A 21,728-nucleotide genomic window follows, 5' to 3' on the forward strand; every position below is an offset into this window, starting at 1 on the left:
TAACAGCCCTGACAGTTTCCACGGCAACCCCACGTGGCTTTTATCCATGGCAGTGTTGGCTGAAGAAATAGATCTGATCTATGAGTGAAATGGCATTCAGGTAGAGTTGACCTCAAATAAGCACCTGATGCCAGAGCGCAGGCAGGCACCAACAAAGATAAATGAAATGCAGGAGAAATAAAGTGCATGTGCTTTCATACAAGTCAGATTGACAGAATCAAAATCATTTAAACAACTAAGAAGAAATAGCATGATATAGAGACCTTTTAATAACAGTCAAGATTTCATTTGGAAATGCCAAGAAAAAAAATTGTGTTCACAGTAAAAAGTCTTTCTGGAAACATATTTAGAGCCCTTAAACGTGGGAAAAATTATTTTCATGATATGCAACCTTTAACAATTGACAGAATATTGTATTTCTAACAAAACAGCTGTTTAAGATTCAAAGTCTCCGCTAACTGTTAAATTACACTATTTAAACAAGATCTGCACAAAAAGGTGAGACATAAATACAGTGTCAATAAACAACAAATAAAGATGCAGGCGAACAGAAATGCCAGTGGGTTCAGACGTACAGAGATATCATCTAGCCAGCCAAAGGTTAACAAAACCCCATCAAGCCAAAGCCTTAGGCACAGACAATTATGTGCCAACATTGTCTGCTTTATGCAGGAAAACCACCTCTAAGGCAAAGAGCCTGTGTAACAAATGCTAATAGATTTATGCATATTTACAAGACAGCTGCATACTTTGAAAGCAGACAAACACACAGACCATATAGTCAAGCCCTTTATCACAAGAATGTGAACTGTGTACACGGTATGAAACACTGTGCATGTAGTAAATACGCAGGTCCTTGAACAGATGGGTTGTGAGATCAGCAGGTGAGCTGAACCAGACATCGGTGCTTGCCTTAAGGCAGAAATACAGTCCACCACTGACAGCAATTAAACAGCCTCCCTGAGCACCCAGCTAATGCATTTCAAATCAAGCTCTCTCAAAAACCATATCAAGCATGCTATTAGAGCACATAAACACATTATACAACACTTATTTTAATTGAACCGCACGCTAATTGATCCTCATACTCTAAATGCATGAATTCAAAGTAACAAGGTTGTAATATTGGCAAAAACGATGAGAATTGTACAACAACAATACTAGAGAGATGGAAAGAACATACTATGAAAGTCTGGCTCATTGCACTTGTTAAGCCTCTTGAGAGAAACGATAGCTATTTCCATCTCAAACTAATTTCAAAACTGACAAAACAAGATACCCTAGAACTAGCACCTAGTCAGGGGAAAGAGATAAAGAGAGTATGATATTTAGGCTGGTGTGGGATTGTAACCTTATTATGACTGTGTCATAAATAAATAAATGAATAAATAAATAAACACACACACACACACACATACATGTAAATGTTTGTGGTTGGTAGTAATTTTGAAATGTTTAAAATTAAATTACAGAATATAGCAAATTTTAAAATAGAGCAAAACCTGTATATTGTTAAATATTATCACAATTTAAAATAACTATTTTCTATTTGAATGTTGTTCCATTGTTCAATATCAATACTGAAAAGGGCTGTATTGCTTAATGTTTTATGAAAACCAATTATTGGATGAATAGAAAGTTTAAAAGGAAAAAAAAATTAAATCTTTTGTAACAATACATTTAATTGTTAACTAATTATTAACAAATTAAAAGTTAATGTTAGTCTAATGGTCAACTATTACAAAAAATTTGAACTACTTATTTACTCAAAAGAAAATCTTACTGACTCCATACTTGTATATGTCAATGTGTAGACAAATGTTACTTTTTGCATTTTTATTTATAACATTTAAAAAAAAAAAAAACTTAATTAGTGTTGCTAAGTATAGCTAGTAGTCATATCCACATATTAAGCTGGAAATGAAAATAAAAAACTTTTCAAAAACTATTACACTCTTCAACTTTTAAAATTTGTGAAAAGTTTAAAAACCACATACCACTGGGACTTCACAGTGAACAAAGGTTGAATTTTATGCCTTATTATTTATACCTGTCAATCTGAGAGTCTGTCAGTAACACTCATGCAGTGGCAAAAGAGCCAAAGAGCACAAAATTCAATCCCCATATTGTTAATTAAGGCACCTGCAGAAAATATGAATCCAAATTCACAGCACAAAGGATGAAAGTCTCTTGTACTCTTGCTTAGCTTCAAAACACAAAGAGGAAAGGGTTTCCTTTAGGAATATGACTCGTTTAAGCCTTCCACCAGCACTGGTGCTCATATTCCTTTAGGAACAGACATGGGAATAAGCAAAACAGAAACAAGAGAGCTTGCAAAAACAAAGCGAAAAACCTTGTCGGCCAATTATTTTAGGAAAATGACTTGCCGGAAGCCAAGAGCAATGTTGTGCTGTGTTTATTGACTCTGTGCTCCAAATGTGCACTGATCTCAAGCAGACACGTTTAATTTTTTATATGCATCGTAATTGCTATCTGGACTCAGTCAACCAGAATCTCACCATGGGGAGGAAGACAGACAAAAGGGCTGTATGAGTCCTGTGGAGACCTGGGTAATTAACCAAATTTGGATCAGCTCATTTGAAAGGAACAGCCAGTATCGACAGTCTCAATTATGCACCTTAAAATGAATTCAGCAAAATAACTCATAATAGACATACAGTATAAGCCTGCATTTGAAAGCACAGATATTAATGACTAACAGTATTCAGAACCGGTTCATAATTACGAGGTCATGCGGTCGTTTCAGCTCCAGAACTTGTCATATTCTGACCAATTAAAGTTTGAATCCAGCCCCTGTGTGAGTTTTAAAAGGTCACAGCTTTGACAAACGAGGATAAGAACATGTTAGACAGAAAAAAAATACAGCAAGAGGAGGTGATGACAGCAGAGCCGGTGAGAAAAAAAGAGGACGTAAGAAATCAAGCTCATTTTTTTGAAAAAGGGACCATTGCATGTGCATTTTCAAAACATCAGCTTAAAAAAGCCTGTCATTTTGCCTTTTAAACACGCGGAGATGACTTTATGAGAACACCATGCCAAAAAAGGGCTAAACATTTTTGAGAGATGCACAAATGAAAGCTCATTAATAAATCAGATTGTCTGTTTAATCAAAAAGGGTTTCTACTTTAAACAGTTGATAACTCCAGGGACAAAAACTACAACAGCTGTGGTATTCCTTAAAAAAAAAAAATAAATAAATAAAAACAATTGGCATGATAAAAATGACAGTACATCATGGCACTAGCAACACTGGGTTTGATTCCCAGAAAATGCATGCACTGTTGGTACTTGCAATGCATTAGCATCTGCATAATCATTTCAGGCCTAAACAAGGCCTAAATAAGAAAATTAGAATGAAAATGCTACATTGCTCTCTTTTTCCAGTACATAAATAATGAGTGGTTAGGAAAACTGTGTCAGTTTAGGATACACTCTCTCCTGTGAGGCCCTTACATAAGACCGACAGCAGACATTTGGGATTTTTAACTGTATCTTCTCTTTGAGGACCATGCTGCAACACTGTTTTAGCCTTAATGCATTCTGCAGGATATAGGCTAAGTGTAACTATCCTCAGGTTCTGACTCCAGGCACAAGCAGGTACACCCAGTCTACTTTCAGAGATGAATTATGAATGTGTCCTGCTGGCTCGACAGGTGAAGTTATCAAGGGCAGTAAAAAGAAAAGTAACACTGTGTTTAGGATGCATGTCGGTCTCTCTCTTCACTGGCTATTAAATACGTAACCTTGAAGAGTCAGCACCGCTCCCTGTGGTGACAGGGTCGATGGAGTTTTACAGTTTCAGTATTTTTGCTTTTGGATGGATTTTTGATTGAATTTACTGTTTTTTGAGAAAACATTTTACATATTAAAATTGTTAAAAAAATATTTGAAAATTATTTGGAAAACAATTTTAAAATGTGTAAAATAGCAGTATCTTGATACTGTAATTATGGCATTTTTAAAACATTAATACAGATAAACAAACAACAATGCAGTCAACAATCTGGTAGATCTGTGAACAGTGGTCATCATTTGTCATTTTGTTGTACATAGTAAATATGACACAACAGCAAATTAAATACAGTGCAAGACAATAGTTTGCATTTGTTCTCAGGCGCTGTCAAAAATGTCCCACATTACATTTAGTGCCAAATCTGTTAATAGTGTGGATACAGAACCAACTGTAATAAATTGTTAGTGTAAATAATTATTAGTCCCGTGTTACAGATTCTAACAGTTTTTCAAAGGAGCACTATTCATTTCTTGATGGATAAGACCACAAATTTCTTGATGCTTATTTGAATGACAGTTGAAATGTCAACGCTAGCTCTTGTAATAAACTTTTCTGTGTTCTTTCTGCCCATAATATATGATAGATTTAGATCAGAGATACACAAATAAATAAATAAATCAAAATTAAAAAATAAAGTGTTAAAAGATGCTTCCCTCCAGGTAAACAGCTCAATGTGGTTTTATTATTTTCCGTCATAGATCACAATCAGGATCTGGGCCAAATGCAAGGAACATCAGATTAAAAGCCCGAAGACAGAAAAAGAAGGTGCAAAGCAGAAAGCAAAAACAACTGTCATATCTAGATAAAGAAAACAAGCAGAGTGGGTAAACAGCACAGAAACAAAAAGAGTAACATCCCAGCAGCCTCTACTGCTGCCATGAGTGTCGTCACCTTGGGTTGGTAGGCAGCACAGTTGAGGGTCTCTTTCAAGTAATTATTCATAATTGCCTTTTGAATATTTAATCCAGTACATAGTCACTCACTTCAGCTGTTTGTGACCTCGATGATCGGAGATGAGTGAACATACTGGTCTGGAGTTTTCCTTTGTCTTCTTTGTGTCCGTTAAAGCCTATTGCCTCTGGGTAACATTTTTCAAAAACAAATCGATCAAGAAAGAGGTATAGGGCAAAGCTGAAATTTTTAAAGGATGGAAACAGATTTCACTCTCCCATTAAAAGATTACGTGACAAAGGATTGACTGTGTATTCATGAGAGCCGCAGCTACTTATGTGGGTCTCCAACTGCCTATAAAAGCTCCATTAACCACACTAAAGACCAGATTCCCTGGGAGGGAAAACAAATCACCATTTAAAATATACAACCACTGCACAATTTAAGTCTGGTATCCTCTGTACAAAAGGCACTTCAACTAGGAATCTGCTTCTTTTTCCATTCTTTTTTAGCTGATAAAATACAATTTTAGATTTCTATAGCAGACCAGCTGTTAAATCTTAATGTAATATTTGAACATTAGGCTAGAACTTCAATAACATAGACAAAAAATAAGAAACGGGAATGAATAACAATATCGCTAGAACAACCTTGTCTTTTCCCCCAGCATATATGCAAATATTATGCAAATATCACAGTATGTTAATGCCACTGTTGACTTATTCCAGCCTCACTGCCATCTCAATTTAGACTGAGCACCAAAGGACGAAAACAAAATAACCTTTTTCTTCCCTGAAGGTGTGCCATTAAAACATCTGAACAGGCATCAGTGGCCAATGTATAGCCAAATGACAATGTAAGAATTAAACAACTTGCACAATTATACGTACTGCACATAATTATGCACATGTTGATATGTAACAAATGGTTCTAGTCCTCCCTTCAGTGTAAATGTAATTGTTTAATCGTTTTATCATGTCCTAGATTCAAGCCTGATCACTTATATAGGTAACAAGTTAAATAATCCCTAAACTCAATGAGTAATGCTATTTTCAGCACCTTGTCTGCCCCTTGTGGGTAACTTGTTGGCAGAAAAATAAATCTTATGCAAACCAATCAGAATGCATAATCAGCTATGGTTCACGTAACAAAAATCGCCCCGCCCACACCACTCCATGCATGTAGTTGGATTAAAGGTAAACACCATCTGCCTGTCCTGCATGGTTCCCTTTAAGTCACTCCATTCCCTCATCTAGGTCTCTCCCACATCTCATACAATGAAGCTGCAAAGAAGCAGCACCCCAGCCCTCACAGCCTGGACCTGAGGATTATGAACTGCATCACCACAGGATAAACCAATCCTTCAAGGGTCATTTCCTTTACCACATTAATCTATGAATGAAAAGAGAAAAATAACTTCATACTTGCAAAGCTCGGTAGCTTTACCCATAAATGTGTCAACCCTAAAGATTTATATCCTGTTAAATATGTTTGGATATGAGTGGGCAGAAATGAAAATGCAGAGCAGGACCTGATAATAAGACTCTTTCATTTGCTATGGATAATGAAATATTTTAGTTGGTGTCAATCAAGTCCCAAATAAAGAGAGAAAAATCATCAAACAAGATCAAGTAACTTCTGTAATCTGTAATGTATATAATGCACTGGATTGCCCCAACAGATCATTTATAAAATTATTTCCCACAAGAAAATTATTAATAGCTATTTGTGATGTATACCATTAGAGTAGTATCAAATATTGATACTATGATAAGATTTCATACTTGCGATAATACTTGTGTAATGATCAGTTCACACTGACAGAAATTCATCTTTTCCAATAAGTTTAAACTAATTTGAACATTTTATAGGATTTTTTTTTTCTAAAAGCGCCCATTGTCTTTTGAATACTGATATTTGAAATAATTTAAATAATACTCTGAATGTGAAATTCAAGTATATAAGCGAGTCATTTTGAACCTTTCCACAGTTACTGTGTGGTACAACTAACCTATACTCCTTCGAGGGTTATCACAGGTCTTCTTGATGCAGTTCGATTGTTTTTTGTAAAAATAAAAATAATATTTTTTAACTGTGCTTTGATTGTCAACTCCATTAACCATAGTAAGTCTACAAAACATTTTTTTTTTTTTTTTTTAAAAAGCATCTATTTGAAGTTGATTGTTAAAATAGATTGCAAACATTAAAATAATAATTTCCTTTTATAACCTGATATTCAGCTGCATCATCATGAATCTCATATTTATGATACCGCTTACTTGATGAGCACAAGAATTTATCATCCAAAGACTATGTGTCATATAAAACAGTGATGAATTCAGATCAACAGGCCTTTAAATTACAGTTGAGCTGGTTGCTGCAGTTCTTTTAAAAGGCACAAACTAACTATATTTTATCCAGCATACTGGTACACCCTATAAAAGGAGTAGTCTTGCAAGTTGCGGACCAAAACATCTTAATATCAGCATGCTACTGTTTGCTGGCATATAACACTTAATAAGCAGCAATTAGTGTTCATGGCTTCTCTTTCAACAGACAAGGCCTTTTAAATAGGGTCTGCTGCATCACTGGTACATTAATTACTACTTTATTAGGACAGTGCGCTACACTGCAAAGCTGAGTACATTATTCATCCATAAACATAAGGGCTGATAATGACACAGACCATGTTTAACACTTTATCCATTCAAGATGTACCGTTTAGTTTTACATCAGTGGGCAATGCTGCCACCTCATGGTTAGAAACACCCATGCGCATTACAGAACTCTGCATTACGTACAAGGCTTTCCTCGGGTTCTGCAAACAAGAGGAGCATAAAGAAAATCCACACAAACACAAAAGCAAATTAGTAGTGGACTTAAATCTAAAAATCTTATTATACAGTCCTTAAAAAGGTCCAGCATGCAACAAAAGAAACTGGAAACTGTAGATCAATTAATAATAAGATTACACTCACATTAATTATACATTATTTTATATATAATTATATGTGTTGAATCTTTTTTATTAACATAAAACCAAATCATTGGACTTCCCTTTTGCTATTTCCCTGTTTTCAATTTATTCCCTATTTATTGGTGTAGTACTAGCCTCGGACAGCAGATGTAGCTATGGCACTAGGCTTTCGATTGCACAACAAAATGACTGCAAACACATCTTCTGCACATATAGCAGGTACAACACCTCATCAGATAAAAGTATATTGCTATAATTGACACTAATACTTTCTTTACTTCTAAGCCACCATAAACTCACACAGCCACACCTAACATCAAACTGCCTTTGCATTTCCTCAAACATACAATGAAACTAAACAAGATCAATACTAAAATTTCTGCGACAATATGATCTGCCTTAGAGGTACTTCATAAGCACTGAGTTTGCACCTATGAGCTACTGTACCCTATTCATTCATCAGCAAGTTATTTAAAATGTACTACTTTTGCCACCAGCGTTATTTTAGCACAACTGATAAACAAAATCTATAAAAGAACCAGCCTGTGCATCACAGGGATTTTTACACCGATGGTGAGACTATCATTCTTACAAATCTGATTTACACCAAGTATTATGCTGCAGTTTCTCAACACTTTTACTTGCATTTGTCAGGTTTTGGACCCTGCTTGTGCTGGAAATGGATAGAGAGGGTCCATGCGCATGCGCGGTGAACATCTACTCACCAGTCCCGCAGTGAGAGAGGGGGCAGACTGGCCAAAGGATTGACTCCTCATGCGGACCAAGTTATTGGGTTCTCCTGTGTGCTGCTGCCAGGCCAGCTGACTCACTCCACCGTGCATGCTGCTGGACAGAGGCAGAAGCTGCTTTCCTGCAGCACACCAAAGAAACAGATTTAAGGACAGGTGTTTCTTGTTTTGTATGCGTGTCTGTGGTCAAAACCAAATCAAAGTCGAGCCACAGATTCTCTATGACAGCTTTTATGTAACATAAACCAAATTCTGTAGACTTTGTAGATCACTTGCTTCCGATAAAGCACACAGTGTGCTCAAATCACGTTGCAGAACACGATCATCAGGTTTTAGAGTTTTTAAAAGTGAAATGGACAGGTGGGCAAGGGGAATCTCACCGGTGAGGATGCCGGCCATACTGCTACGCCGGGCTCTGGTGTCATCCTGACTAAGCTGCCGCTGCAGTTTGGTCTTTCCTGCGGCAGGAGACAGGTCGGGGTTACTCAGCTTCCTGAACAGCAGGGGAGGTGGCGCCGGCAGCTCCTGCTGAAACACATATAGATTAGGAGGTTGTTCTCTTTCCAAATGACAATCAAGTACACATCTGTACTATGAAATGCCAAATAAGAGACTACTAAACCTTGAAATGAGACGATGTACGGTTGTCACTAAGTTCACAGAGTCAACACAAAAGCAATAAAATTGATTTAGAAAGTGTTTGCAGTGATACCATCCACATTGTAGCACAGAATTAGGACTGCATGATATATTGCATGTGATAGTCATGTGCATCCAGTCAGTAAAGACAGTTCACAAGTTTTCAAATAGAGCTTCATTTAATAAACAGAAACATAGCACACTGACAAACTATGCTATTTGCGCACATAATCACAGGTGTGTAGTTAGTGTAGTGTAGTGTATTCATGTAGTTAGAAGTACAATTCGATTGCTTCTCCATTTAAGACAAAATTTGTGAAATGGAAACAAGAGCCATCCAGGTTTGGATGCTGCTTTACGAGTATTCTACACATAATTATCATAATGAAATGTAAAGGAAATATACTAGGCGGCCTCATTTTCAAAAGTAAAATATGTAATCAATAAAGGAAATACAATAATGTTTTGCTTTTGCACAGCAGAACAATCAATAAGAACAAGCACGCGTGTCAAAGAAAATAATTAAATAAAAAGATGTCTTTAAATTCCCATCCCTAGCCAAGACACCTGCAACAGTTATTCTTTTGGCCTGTATTTTGCTTGCAGCACATTAACAAGCCACAAAAAGACAACAGCAATGCAAAGCTGTCATCAGCACGAAAATTATGATGACAGGAAAACAGAACAATCAAATTTAAGAGGTAAGAAATACAGACCCAGACTGCCAGCCAAATAAATTTATTTAAGGCGCCTGCAGATTCATTCATACTCCCTGTGTTCTTCGTCAGGATGGGAAACAGACGTTGCCATGGAAACCTGGCAGGAGCACTGTGCTGGTCACATCCTCTCTGTGGTGTCACGAAATTCCAGAAACATCTGGAAGGCCTGTTTGTATCAAACGCGCAGCGCTCATAAAACCACACCACAAGGCCTCCAAACTAAAAAGCCTCAAAGCAAACAAACGTCAGTGTTGTCACTTACTCACTCTCTCTCTCTCTCTCTCAAATACACACAGTAAAACAACAAACCAAATGCAATCCTATGAGTGACCACTGGAGACAAAAAAAAAAAGGCCATGAAAGAAAACAAAAGGTTGTAACCAAGTTTCAAAATCACACTGAAATGCATTCACTACCATTGTCGTTTTTTCTACTCTGCTAATGCTTTGAACTGATCAAAAGTGACAGTAACCGCAATTATAATGTAACAAACTATTTCTATTTAAATTAGATGCTGCCCATTTGCACTTTGCATTTATCAGCAAAAGCTGAAAATAAATGCATCGTAGTTTTCACAAAAATACTAAGCTGCACATCGTTTTCACGAATGACAAAATAAATCAGCATATTTGAAACTTTATGTGAAACGTTAGATTGAAGTAATGGTTGCTTTTGCTATTACAGGAGTAAAATACATTTCACAAGCAACGCAGTACAGAAAGAATGCATTTTATACTTCACACCACTAAAAATACTTTGCATCCCTTACCTTGCGCATGTTTGACTGCTCTTTCTTTGTTTTTAATGTATAGAGGTTTTAATTTACTGTTCATTCAGTGGCACCAATTACCATCCTTAAGATCGCTACATCTATCAAATTCTCTTAGCTCCTCAAGTGCAGCTAAATTTCCAACCAACACTATTCATTTTCTCCAACTGGCTACAGACAGGTGAGCAAGTGCAAACTCTATCAATGACAGGCTGCAAGATGTAGCCGTTGTTAGGTTCTGCCTGTGAGGATGGCATCGTGTTGCATGGGGGGCTGGGTGACCATGACATCAGTGTGGAGTCCTGAGGCTAATCAGCTGAAGATCAGGGACACAGGTGAACACACGTGAGAAACGAGCCTGGGAGGGACAATCTCACCTGCCTCAGTATAAGCATTGCAGGCTTAAACATTAACTCTGTTTTGATGGTATGAGCAATCAGCATTTAGGTCAATAGATCATTACTACATTTGGAAAAAAACGGAAGAATGTGAAATAACTTAACTATTGTATTTGACACCTGGAGAGAAAAAAAAAAAAAACCTCAAGCATGTTTGCTCATGGCTAAATAACCACTGTGCAAAAAGCAGAAAGTGCACTTAAAAGGTATCATTTAAAAAAAGGCACCCTATATGACTTTCTTTGGCTATTCTCTGAAAATCTTTTCCCTCCAGCACATACATATATATATATACACACACACACACACACTCACTCTCAGGTCGTTTTAAACCTGAATGAGTTTTTTTTTTCCCTTCTGTTGAACATTATATTATTATATTCAATGAGAACCCGCTACTGTTATTTAGAATATCTTATTTTGTGTTAAAACAAGATAGAGCATAATACGGGTTTGGGACAACGTGTAAGTGTTACACTGTCCCTTTAAGAGCTGCACAGACCTAATATTTTGGCACTCATCTGTTTTTCTCTTGATTGTTTAACGCTATGTGTTTTTGACAGTATTAGGACAATCAGATGCAATACATAACTTAGTTCAGTAATTAGTACGCGTGCGCTTTAGGTGTAACACACTGGAAAAGTGCATCAGGACAGCACACGTATAAAATGTTTAACCGGCAAATAATGTTGATTTGTGATTGTGAATAAGTGCAGTGCAAGTTAACACTAATGTGAATGTATGTCGCATTGTACAGTATATTCAGATGTAAGCATTAGAACTGCAGACGATAAAATAAAACTGCACGATTCTACAATATTTCTCAAAAATCAGATACTTATTATTATCAATGATCAAAAATCATCATAATCGCACACCACTACTCTCAACTATAATTTGTTTTTGTGCAGGGTTATTGTAATACTATTTTAATATGGTTTATTTTGTTGTTGTTTAAACAAAAACTAAAAAGATAGCAACGTGGTTCTACAACAACATAAAGGTAAGTATATGAATATATATAAATTAATCTACTTGTTATTTTTGGATGAACAAACAGCCCTGTTTGTACCAGAATACTTGGCTGCTTACTTGGTTTGGTCAGTCGTGCTTTGACAGAGAATAAGAGAAAACTACACAGTTAACTCATGATCTCAGAATCTAAAGGCCTTAATGACTCTCCAGTGAACACTGTATGTTTATATCCAGCTCACGCTGCACTTGTAGCAGGGCCAATTTCACTTCCCCAGATGTTTTTCCAGAGGTCACCTCTAATTAATCTCTCCAGCCCACTCTTACATCCAGGCATTTCTCTACATTTAGACCCAATCAGACGAACTAATGACAGATCACTGCACATGACTAAGAATGGATCAACAGCCTAGTGAAGACAGCTCACTGATCACTGATAAAAAGAGAAATGCATTGGGTAATCACTGAAGATGACTGATAGGGTCTGACCTTATTTTAAAAAAAAAATTTAAATAGATTCACACAATAGAGGATATAAGATCAGAGCAAAATATAGAAATAAAAAAGGACAGAGAAATCACATAAGAATGTCAGAGCAGAGGTATAATATAATATAATGCTACAGTGCTTTAATTTAATATTTTATGTTATAAATAAAATATTAAAAAATAAAGATTCTTCCTAAATTTGTCATTTAAAAGCACCACTACTACAGCCCTATATGCAGACAGAACTGTGAAATGTGACTGTTTGTAAAAGAGAGAAGAGACACAGACTGCCCTTGGTCAGGATGTGATGGATAAGAGTTGTCACAATGCAACCACATAAGGTCAGTGCTCAACACTGTAGAACCACAGAAGGGAAAAGTGTGTGAGCTGCACACAAAACAAAACATGTGCTACAAGTAGTACAAAGTGTTTATTGCACAAAGCAACATATAACACTTAGACTTCAATATTAACACTGTGAAAGACTTAAAGAGCTAAACTCCTGCTGAATGAACTTGATTTGACAGGGCGAGCAGTCAGCAGTCAATTCTTATAGCTCCCGAGCCTGATGGGCAAACAAACCACAGCCAAACAAGCCAACCGCAAACCTGTCAGAACTAATCGGTTAGATCCTGTGATGTCACACTCCAGTCCCATTGCCACCAGCGGGACCTTTGCCCAGGGAGAAGCTGGGATTAGAGCAGTAAGGACTTCGATTCAGGGTCCAAGTATAATGTTGCCATGCTTTTCTTAGTTATAGAAAACCATGAGCTAACCCACAGACAAAGCAGTGCAACACAGACAAATTAAAACAAGAGTAACTCAATCAGAAGCAAGAATCTCTACAGAGAGAATGCTTAAAATCAAATCTTGTAGCTATCCATTCAACACCTACGTTTGCAGACTGGTTTTAAAATTATTGATTGTGCTAGTCTGCTCACAGCAGCATGACTGCTGACAAACAAAGCTGAGGTGGAGGGAATGGAAAGCACCTGCTTGTCGGTCTTGCAGTAATTCTACTTAATAGTCACACTGCATTTTTTTTTATTTTAATTAGTTATGATCTGAATGAGAATCTGAACTCTAATGCTAATTAAGGCACTAAATTAATTAAAATTCCAGCAGGAACAGAACAAAAAACTGAACGAAAATAAAACAACAAAAATAAGACAATAATAAAACAAAATAATTAAATACAAAAAAAAAAAATCAATACATAATTAAGTTCAATTAAATTTAAATTATCAATTACCAAATTTATCAAGGTGCCCAGTTTTGGTCATTGATGAAGACATTATAGCCCATTCGTAACAGCCAACCCTTACTTACAACCCAACATATTTCGCTTGAGGTTTTCATGCCTGACTTTCTAAAGAAACAAAGCACTAGTCACAAGGGAAATTGACATTGAAATTCAGTAAACTTGAGTGATGGCTTTTTCACCTGCTACGACAATCCTAGTAGCAAACTTTATTTGCAACAAAACAATAAAAGAAATGCTTCCATTTTTTTCAGGTGTCATTGTATAGCTCACTGGGTTATAGCATCAGTGTGTTGGAGTTCAACATTGACTCATAAACCTCAATGAAATACAGGTCCGTATCTGTAATCCACCAGTTCTGGCAGGGCATTTTGAAATCTAAACATTTGTGTCTAAAAGTGATTCACTCTTGCTTTAAGATAATCCAGGCTTTTTCTTTCCACCCACTCTGCTATCTAACTCCTGGTCCCACCCGTGGGGAAAAAAAACTGTTCTTATGAATACCAATGACAAAACAGACTGCAACAAGCTCTGTAGAAACATAGGTGCCACTTGCTGTACAACATTTCCTTGAACAAACAGCAAATATGAAAGACGCTGACAATGTGCTATCACAAGCCAAAATTTATAGCAATTAACCTTTAAGAATATGTGCAAAATGATAAATGATTTCCCTCATACAGCTGGAATAGTCCACAACCTCCTGCTACATCCACCCGTCAGAGCAGCATCCACTGCGGTACACAAAATAGCTCGTAAAACCAGTCAGTCCCTCAGGAATACCAACATAAACACTCTCACTCTGCCGGGCAGCCTGCCATGTTGTGGTCTAAAAGCTACTGGCCTTTCTGTTTGCCCAAGCATTGAAGTGTGCTATATACCAGATCAGAGTCCACAACCACAGCCTAAACACTTCAAATAGAAGATAGCTGCTATTCATTTTTCACATGATGTCAGTAACAATTCATGCCAAGCATAAGAGATTTTATTGTAGATAAGACTTCTACAAATGTTATGTTTATTTTTGCCCCCGATCCTACGAAGTTCCTACTTACACATCCATTTAAATCTATTACTCAGACCATCTTCCAATTATAGAACTACACACACACACACACACGATTTGGATTCGGATGCCTTTTAAAACACGAGTAAAGTGGTGAGTAAAAAAAAAGGTCATTTATTATCCAGAGGGTGGAAATTGGCCTCATAAAACTAAATTACAAATATTTGTGCACAAGAACCTTTATAAGAGGTTATAAGAGGACTTTAAGGGAAAACTAAAACAGTAAAATCACTTTGTGATGCTACCCAATTAATTTTCCCACTCAGCAGAAACACAAAACTGTACAAATGCAGCATGTCCTCTACAGTGAAAGATGATCGAGAACAATCAAAACTGCCATGGTGCTGAAAATTAAACCTTTGTGGAAAGAACTAAAATCGAGGAAAGTGCATTCTGAAAAAGAAGGAAATGTGTTTATAAAACAAATATGTTTGTTCCTCTACTTTCTCTTTCTTCACTTATCCAGACACAAAATTTAAAAGAAGAGTAATGAGTAAAAAAAAAAAAAAAAATCTACTCTGATGGCTTGGACAATCCTTAATCATCTCTAGCAAACCTGAGTACGTAATCCTCTAATCCTCAATCTAATCCTCTCTGCTTCAACTTCCCAACGAGATGTGACTTATCGACATATGCGTGTATCTATGCTTAGCGTGTAATGCCTACTGTACATGTGCACACCGCCAGAAACACAATGTCCCATTAGTCAGCTTGTAGCTTGTGTGCTGATGTTTTCCAGATGTGCTCAAGGTATCCAGGGTCTGCTGAATGAAAGAGTGGATGTTTGTGCACTAACTCCATGGGAACGACAGGATGATGTTCTCATATGCTGGGGCTGTGCCAGGGTGCTGGCCCAACTAGCCAGCTGGGATGGCCTTGAGAAGTCATTCAGGAAAAGCTTGATAGCAGTATTAACAGGGATCTGTGAGAAACAGCGAGGTCAACCTGAATTGGAAAGTGGCAATGTCTTTGACAGCTGTGCTGTACAACATACACTATTGTTCAAAAGTTTGGGCTCAATAAGAATTTTTTTTTTTTTTGAGAAGGAGCTAAGAATGAATAATCAGTGGACCTGGGTAGATTACTAAGAAATTGTAGTCATTAGTTACTGATTCCAATTACATGAAAACATTTTAGTTAATTGAATTAACAATCTATTACATTACACTTTTTAAGTAATCAAACTATTTTTGATAAATTTAGATTACTTTTATCATATTGATATTGATATTTATTTTACCATATTAGTATAAAAAAAACACAGGGTAAGAAAATATATTCAACTTAATTACCAACATGAAGTGCATTAAAAATTACATTACATTGCACTGCATACAAGTATGGAATTTAATTTTATTTTGAAAATGTTTACTTTTTTTTAATAAATACATATTTTTTTATTTTATATTCATAAAAGAATGGGGGAAAACTTTTCACAAAAATATTAAGCACCACCCATTTCAAACACTAATAATAAAAAGAAATAATCAGCATAGAACAGTTTTAATTATCATTATTATCATCATTATTTGAATATTTTATTAAATAAATGCAGCCTTTTGGGGCATAAGAGACTAACTTCTTGCTGACTCCAAAAGGTAGTGTACATAAAACTAATTCAATAAATTCCTCAATTAAAAAAAATTGTTCATTTGTTTCTCTTTCTTTTTGTAATTAATTTGTTTGTTATGATCACTGACTAACCCTAGACACTTTATACTAATTTGGCAATGTTAGTCTTCTATGGGAAAAGCGCACAAACTGACAAATTTAAAAAAAAAATTCCCCTCACAGTTTCTGGTTTCGTAATTTCACAACATGATGCCTGTTTGCAATCGTTTTAAACGGAACCACTGAATGTGAAAACATCAGGAATATTACCGACATATTTTCTCACTTCTATCTACTCTTCCCATTTTCACAAAATGTACATGTTGCACCCACAGCTTTTATGCATTTGTTACTTTACTCCCTTGTGATTAATGTGCAGTTATTATATTAGCAGGGCACACATAATTCTCAATAACGCACTCTCAAAAGGCCATGTAAGGACAAAATATTTTAAGTGTAGTTGGAAGTAGGTGCATTTTATAATTGAATGATTCAATTTAATGCTGCTTTAAACTTCTGTCTATGGTATATATGACTTGTGTGTTCTCTGCTGTTTCTCACACCATTTAGCTCAAAAAAAAAAAATGGTTTTCAAAGAATGCCAACTGTACTAAAATCTGTCAACCATGACTGCATCGCCCCGGGGCTTCACCTCTGAACTGTGAAAGAACTCTCATCATAGCTTAAACTGCCAGGCAAATGAGTAATGCTGCAGCAGTGCTTCTGCCGGCTTATGTAATTGTGTGTTACACAGTGTAACATGACTCTGCCAGTTCTCCAGTTGAACCCCACCACCCTCTAACATCCAAAGCCAAGACAAACCAATAATGCTGCGTGCAATGGAGAAGTGAGAAGACAGACATTGAGCCAAGACCTGAATGTGAACTGTGAAAGATTGGAATTCCAACTTATTCAAAACAAAACCAGGCTTATTATCAGGCCACTGCCTTATAACTCAGGCCAAGTTTCTTTGGACCAATTCTCTATAAGAGTAGATTGTGAATGATGGAAGTTAATGGAACCTTTACTGATTATTTCATAAATGTGCGCGTTTCACAAAACTTCACAGAACAACCAAAAAAAAAAAAAAAGGAAATGTTTATGTGCTTTCTTGACATAATAAGTAAAAGTACACAGATGGTGTAAAACTGTTTCAGAGCTGTTATAATCATTAAAGTAACCAAACTTGATCATTTATCCTGAATGAGCCAGTGTTAAAGTATAAAAAGGTACATTATAAAAAAAAAGTATATTTAAAATATATTTGCATATCTCTACATGTTTGATGTGTTAAATTAAAGCTGCTTACTGTTTCAAAGAAAAGGTTTATTATTCTGAGACAAGTCCTGACAGATGAGAAAATTAAAGATGAGAACAGAGATTATGAATGTTGTATCAAGACACAAAAGTCAGATTTAGAATAGAGTCCTTCCAAACAGACATGACATGCCATGCCCAAGCAATAAGCTGAAGCTTTATTGCACACATGCATGTCTGTAAGATCTGATTAAAGGAGATGATTACATAGAAACAAATTCAAGATGTCTCTGTAGGGCTGAGATTTTAGGTAATACCATACATAGAAACTGAGGAAATCTGCTGACTTTTTTTTTTAATCATTCTTGGCACTGATTTCTGCAGAATTAATTTATATATGCTCAAATATGTGAAATTGAGCTGGAAGTACAGAAACATCATCAAATCAGTCACAATATTTATTGAACAAGCACGTAAGGAATTTTAGGAAACTGTCCATTAACAACTCTATGGTAAACTGTGGCATTCTGTAAGTCTGTGTGGGCCTGTCCATGAGCTGCTGCACCAGTGTTTTGAAAGAAGACAATACTATCATTAGAAGCTCTACAGATGAATAAGTGCAGTTCCAGGATTAAGCTGGGACATTGCAATGCTTTGTACAACATTACAGGGATATGATATCCTGGAAGGCAAGCCTCAAGCTAAGCCGAATCACCCACATCTGAAACTCTCTGAGGAGAGAAACACAACTGTGGAACATGGCCTTTGAGCTCAGAGGTCATTTAAAAGGAATTAGTAAAGATCCGACCACACATAAAAGGGACAGGAACTGATATTCATTTTGTCCTCCAAACAAAACCACATTCAAATATATCCTTATCATTAATGCAAGTAGTAGTAGTTACTAACAATTTGAATTTTGATTTATTGCAAAACATTCTAATTAAAAAATATATAATTTGATAAATAATAACAGCAACAAACATATATTATTATTATTATTAATGAATTGATCATCATTCTCTGCATATCTCATGAAGGGCATGCCTCACATTTCAAAGTCCAATGCTTTAGGTGAAACCATATATTTCGAGCACAGACTCTAATCTGTCTCTTGCAGCTGTGAAAGGGAACACCAAATTCAGACCAACAAGCCCTTCCTCATTCTGCCCCAAACGCAACGCTGTAATACACAGCCTATAGGACCTGCAGGGGGAGATAAGGTCACAATCAGAAACTCTTGGACATGGTACATGCTGACTATATTACACATAATATTGACAGATGGGCTAATTCATGTTGCTTGCAAACTTAAAGAGGAGGAAAAAGCTAAACCATACACATCCTCCGCAATGGATTCATTTTTTTTTCCATAAATAACTTCAGAGTTCAAATAGAATTTGAATGATACATTTTTCTGCCAAATGCACGCTCTGACCCTAACCTAGAGTTACAGGGTTAAGTGCAACCAAATGTAACAAGCCAGTCCTGAAGAAAAGAACAAAACTAAATTGCTCATTATTATTAATGGAATTTACAGAGCAAATAAAGGAACAGAATAGGATTAGAAAAAAAAAAAACTAATCATCTGTTTCATTTAAATGTAAAAAAATGTAAATCAAAGAAGATCCAATGTTTCTTTCATTCAGCCAATGTTAAGAGAGACTGAAGGCATGTCTTCAGTTTGTTATTTTTGGTATCAAATCTAGATCAGGTAACTATTACTTTGTTCGATTTCAATGGAAACTAATATTGGTTTGAAGCAAGCAAAGAATTTTAATATAGTTACTGAGAGAAAACACACAGTAAAGCAATAAATAGCATTAAAAAAAACTTGTCACTATTAAATAAAGCTCAGGTCTTACCATTTTTCTGTGGCTGGAATAGATAGTTTGTGTCTTTGGTGAAAAAAATAACACACTAACAACCCCACAACCCGTTCTACTCCTTCAATAATATCAGTATTGGACGGTGCTTTCTTAGGACAGGAAACAGAATTGGCACACAATGACTCATCTTTCAAATAAATAAATAAATGTAATCCACAGTCCAGTGTACTGTTAAAAGTATGGGAAAACAATGACTATTTATTTATACAGCTAGCTGGGGGGGTCAGTAGTTTCACACCAATCAAAACACTTGGCCCAGAGCATCACTCCCTAACATGTGATGGGACTCCACAAGCTCAACACAGGTCATTACCAGAAGAAAAAAAGCCTTTGGATGGCCTGCTCCCCACTGTGCTTGACAGCAATGCCCTTTCACTGAGCTAATCAAGGGAAAAGTTCATAGGTCTGAGCCGTAAGCACAGCATCGCTGTCTACAATGACTAACGGATTCATTACAGTGGGAACTAGACACAATAGAACTCTTCCAAACACTGGACAATGATCCAAGAATGCAGTTTGTTAGGGTAACAGCATTTGGGTTTGCAGGGGCTAAAGTGCTTTGATCAGTACTTGATTTTCAAGACAAGTCTGCATTAGAAATATACAAATGTGGTTCATTTGGTTTAAAAATGCCTTTACAGGCCAATTTATAATGCTAGGTTATTTTGCCAGTAAATGTGTCTGTGTTTGTCTAGTGCACTGTTAATCATATGAAGCCAAGCAATCAATTAAAACAGACAACTGCATTTTTCCATTCATATTCAAATACCGTAATTATTTTGTTTTCCAAAAGACTAAATTGTAAAAGTGCTAAATCAGACGACTGTCAGATGCGAAGAAACGGTCTCCCTCCGAAGAATTTTGCTACCCATCTATCAGAATCTTTGACAATAGCTGTGGCGTCTTTTTTCATTAACCTCAAATGGTCCGAGGTTCTCGGGTAAGTGATCATCAGCTGGAGGTAGAATCAGAAATGAGATCGCTTTGCAGCTCTGCCAGCTGAACCCCATTAATACTGTGACAGATATCAGCATTTCAAGTTGTCTTTAAATGCCTCAAAATGAGTGACACGTTCACCAGGAAAAGCACTATTAAAAAAATTATAATTTTAGCATAATATTTTGTTCTATATGTTACCAAACGTTTGGATTTACAAATGTTTAATCACATTTCTAAACTTCCTAAACATTATATTTTTAGAGTAGGTAATATACAAAAAAAAACATATGCCACATGCCAGTTTTTTACCACAAATAAGACAGAAACATAATGCTGCCACAATATGTTTGAAATATTCCAAATGGTTGAAATAATGTGCATTCAAAAAGAATGAATTAGATTCATCTTGAAACTATAGATTTTTTGCAAGAGACAACCATAATTGTTCTCTAAGAGACTAATTTAACAGTGCTCTACATGGTGTGATGGCGTCTGCAAAATATGAGAAAGAAAAAGACCGTTTTGTTTTGATTCCCCCACCCCATCTCTGTCTACCGACAGGATTAAAAAAAAAAAAAAAAAAAGGGCAACTTCAAAACCTCCACAGTAATTAGAGGGCCATGGAGCGTGACACTCCAGACTTTCACACAACCTAGCACCTCATTGAAAAACCCAGCCATTAAATTGGATTTTGCTTTGCATAAACTGATTAACATAAATTGCACATGATGATTTTCCACTCAGATCTATTTCCACATAAATTATGCCCACTGGTAATAAAAACCTCATCTTTACCATCTCATCAGACGAAACAACTACATAATCCTCACACCATAAATTAGAGCTATGAGTTTGTGAATATGTCTGCATGTTTTTAATTCTATGTTGCAAAGCCTCTTCAATTTAATGATTCAGTGCTAAATCTCACACACATCATTTCTCTCTTCTTGACTCCAGATATTACATTTGAGGTGAACAAACACAGCAGGTAGGAGAGCTAATAAGCCAGAAGACATTCAGATTATTACTGCATAGCTGAAGTATAGGGTGGGTATAGAAAGAAAAAAAATAAATGTATATTATAAAAAAAAAAAAAAAACGTAGTACAAGTTCTAAACAAGTATTTAACAATGAGTTCAACACAGCTTGTACAGCAAAAGAGCTTATTTAAAATGCAGCAGGATCGTAGTGCATTATTAAACACACATGCTGACTAGGCCTGCTTGTAAACATTTGTTTGGGCAATATTCTCTACTACTACCCCATCATTCAGGAATAATCAAACCCAA

General features: G+C 36.1%; 1 protein-coding gene across 1 annotated transcript in view; it reads right to left on the reverse strand.

Annotated features, from left to right (window-relative positions):
- mast2 (microtubule associated serine/threonine kinase 2) overlaps positions 1-21,728 on the reverse strand; it is a 101,695-nt gene that overhangs the window by 72,451 nt on the left and 7,516 nt on the right. Inside the window, 2 exon segments of the mRNA XM_043241361.1 lie at positions 8,408-8,553; positions 8,812-8,956. Coding sequence (XP_043097296.1) covers positions 8,408-8,553; positions 8,812-8,956 — 291 coding nt within the window.

Source organism: Puntigrus tetrazona, chromosome 6 (assembly GCF_018831695.1).
Source record: "Puntigrus tetrazona isolate hp1 chromosome 6, ASM1883169v1, whole genome shotgun sequence".
In the NCBI taxonomy this organism is placed as follows: domain Eukaryota; kingdom Metazoa; phylum Chordata; class Actinopteri; order Cypriniformes; family Cyprinidae; genus Puntigrus; species Puntigrus tetrazona.